The sequence below is a fragment of the Ambystoma mexicanum genome, chromosome 5q (assembly GCF_040938575.1).
Source record: "Ambystoma mexicanum isolate Mex_15411 chromosome 5q, UKY_AmexF1_1, whole genome shotgun sequence".
Lineage (NCBI taxonomy): Eukaryota > Metazoa > Chordata > Amphibia > Caudata > Ambystomatidae > Ambystoma > Ambystoma mexicanum.
The window spans coordinates 1,076,380,196-1,076,383,318 of NC_090933.1; the positions used below are offsets into that span (position 1 = coordinate 1,076,380,196).

Consider the following 3,123-nt stretch of genomic DNA (forward strand, 5'->3'; position numbering starts at 1 on the left):
CCTCCAACTAACATGCCACTGGTACCTGGCAGAGAAAATAGAAGGGAGCGAGATTTATAAAAAAAAATTAAAAAATGCAAGGAGGAATATATGTGAAAAAGTGTAGACAATTCATTGCCAAATTTAGAACCAGGCTGTGCTCCAAGTAAGACTTCTCAGCTTAACCAATCTAAGACAAATCATGGAATCTCAATCTTTGATCACTTCTTTCTTAATTTTAGCAAACATAACTACAAATTGCTTCCTCTAAATCATATCCTGTTCCATACCAACGCATTTTTTTTTTTTTACTAAAGATGGCAGCGCTGGTATGGTGCATAAACCCATTTCTGTTGTTGCTAGTGGTTGAGAAGATGGAACAGCATAGGGTTCACGCTGTGCGTGTGTGTGGAAACAGGTTATACCCTGCCATCGATTCATTGGTGCCTTGTGCATTACTAGTATTGGTGTGGTGATTTCTGTCTTGGATACTTCTGTATTTGTAACCTGGGCCCATACTTGCATGGTGTGATCAGGGGGGCTGGGAATTTGCACTACCACTTGCTGCCAGCCTATTTACGTTATTCCCTGTAGATCTGGTCCATTGGAAGGTGGCAGTGGTCAGTGGGAGGCCTTTGGCCTCCGATTGCATATATAGTTTCCTACCAGCTTTAATGTTTGTAATTGCTGGTCACTGGCCATAGAATCAATAGTCGCGTTAGTGCATGCGGAGTCCCTTTTCTTTGTGGCTGTCTCTACCTGCCCCTGATCAAAATGGAGTGTACAGTTTTCAAACGCAAAGTGAAACGTATGTCCCTGCCTGCAAAGTTACTACATATTGTTTGTTTACTCACATACAATGGATGTACAAACACAGTTTGCAAATATTGAAAAATACATTCCCAGAACTATTAAATAATCACCACTCACAGCTCATACATTGGACAAACACATCAAAACCTCAGCATGGTGATGAAGATCACCAATGATGCTGGATGGGTTTGTGGAAAAAGCATAACGGGAGAGCAGACAAGCTTGTATAGTCACAATGGTTTGATCTGCGATTAGTGTATAATTTCAAGCGATGCGAAAACTGCCAACCATAACTTTCGACACTAAAGAGTGTGGTAGCAATTACTTCAATAGGATTGAAAGCGTCTAACACTAACGTGCTAGGGTATCAAGTATTTGTAATAAGTCACAAGGTATTATGCAAATGTTACATTTGAATTGTTTTTATATCAGTTTTGCAAATATCCAAAGTGTTCCAAGGTGTTTGGGTCACAAATGCGAGTTTAATGCTATTCAGAGGTGCAACAACATGGCGCTAACCGTATATAACATTTCCAGTGGCAAGCCACCATCAAGTATTCGCCCCCTCAGTTCTCTACATGTACGCAGGACACAACACTCCCATTTCGTACTCACCAGGAGTGAACTGATCACTTGTTAGTGGCAATTGCACGTTTTGCGACCTGGCTCTAACACGGGTTACACATGATGAGTAAGGATCTGAGGAACTCTCCCACAAACACGTAACTCTTTATTAGCCTCATTCCATTAAGATATGCCTGTGAATAACGGTTACACAACTGGAAACACCGTAACTGGGTACGCTCAGCAGACGTACAGTATGTGCTGCACGTATACCCAACTACTTCAAAGTCTTCATAAGTACGTATCACAGATGTACAGTGCACTTAAGACGTGTGCTCGCAAACGGTGATCGTTCTGTTGTTGGGCAACAGTAGGCTGGTTCCCATGCGCGATCAATACATCCTCTTCTTCTGGTGCAGTGGGCTGCCTGGCAACTCCTGGCTCTTCTGGTGTGGTTGCGTACTAAGAATAGTGCAGTTTACCATGGCTATACAATGGTCAACCCTAATCTACTGGTGTTTTCCATTTGCAACCATTGGATTAAACAAATGCGAATATTACTTGTTAAATGAAACCAGCAGCTGAAACCCAATAGACACCACAAACAAGTTCCAAGAAGCAACTAGTATTGTCTCCCCACATCATGCACCTGGTCTTCAGAACAATTTAGTAGCGGACGTGTCGAGTCGACCAGATGGGTCAGTTGTCACCATCTCCCCAATGTAAGTTTCTTCGACGAGTTAGTTGTGAGCGTCTGGTCTGTGCAACTTCTCTCTGGCAGCTCTGCGGTCGCCCGGCATCTTGCGCCGCTAGGACTGGTCGCCCTCGGCCGCCTCCATGCCCTCTTCCTCGGGATCTCCTGGAAGCAGCGTGCTGGCCGTCTGGATGAGCTGTTCAATCTGCTCCTCGCTCAGCCGCTCCTCGCTCTCCTCCACCATCAGCTGGATCTCCACGGCGGTGCGCGGTCGGTGGTTGAGCAGCTGCAGCTTCTCGGCTTTGGTGAGCCGGTGCGAGCGCATGGCGCCCAGGAAGTCGCGCACCACCGCCGGGCTCTGCAGCCTGCACGGGGTGCCGGACAGGTACTTCAGCGTCTCGTACATGACAGTATTGAGGTTCTGCTGCCCGGCCCGTGGCTTGTGCTTGCCACTCTCCTGGCGTTGCTCCTTCAGGTCTGTGAGCAGCTGGAACACTTCGTAGTTACTCAACATAGCCGAGTTCGCATCTTTCACCTCCATGGTTGGGAAGCTTGAGTTTGCAGCGCCTCGAATCGAGAGCCCGTCAGGAACGACGATAGTAGCAAGTAGCCCGTCCTCCTCGTCACGTGACTTGCATCACGTGACGCGTGCCGCCAAACACGTCTTACGCCACGTCTTTATTGCTAGCATTAGAACTCTTTGCGGCGGCATTTCCCTGTAGAATCAGTTCACACACTCACAGAGTTCTAATACATAAAATAATAATCATTATCAGTCTGTGTCTTTAACATTTCCACTAAGGTGTTACAGAGTGAGAGCCAAGCGGCTAACTGTAAAAATGAGTGGTAGAAAAGGAAGGAGAAAGAAAGAATTTTAACTGAAGTTGAGATTACTTATTTTACTTTCGCAGACAGAATACCTACAAGACAAGTTTTTATTGTATTTATTTTATTTTTACATTTGTAGAGCGCACTGCAGCCCTGAGGCATGGAGGCGCTGTGAACTTAAGAAGTTCATTCCTTATCTTCCTAGGAGGACTCTTCGCTCAGGCAATGCCTGCCTTGTTACGGTG

The 3,123-nt window shown here is 45.8% G+C and overlaps 1 protein-coding gene across 1 annotated transcript; it reads right to left on the reverse strand.

The window, feature by feature from the left end:
* Nucleotides 1–1,502: 1,502 nt before the first annotated feature.
* Nucleotides 1,503–2,686, reverse strand: CRCP (CGRP receptor component). Its single transcript, XM_069621577.1, has one exon. The coding sequence runs from the start codon at nucleotides 2,589–2,591 to the stop codon at nucleotides 2,166–2,168; it is 426 nt and encodes a 141-aa protein (XP_069477678.1). The 5' UTR covers nucleotides 2,592–2,686; the 3' UTR covers nucleotides 1,503–2,165.
* Between the last annotated feature and the right edge of the window lie 437 nt (nucleotides 2,687–3,123).

What these genes read in the sequence shown, in the direction of transcription:
- CRCP (XM_069621577.1), bottom strand. Translation starts at nt 2,591, where the DNA reads ATGGAGGTGAAAGATGCGAACTCGGCTATGTTGAGTAACTACGAAGTG.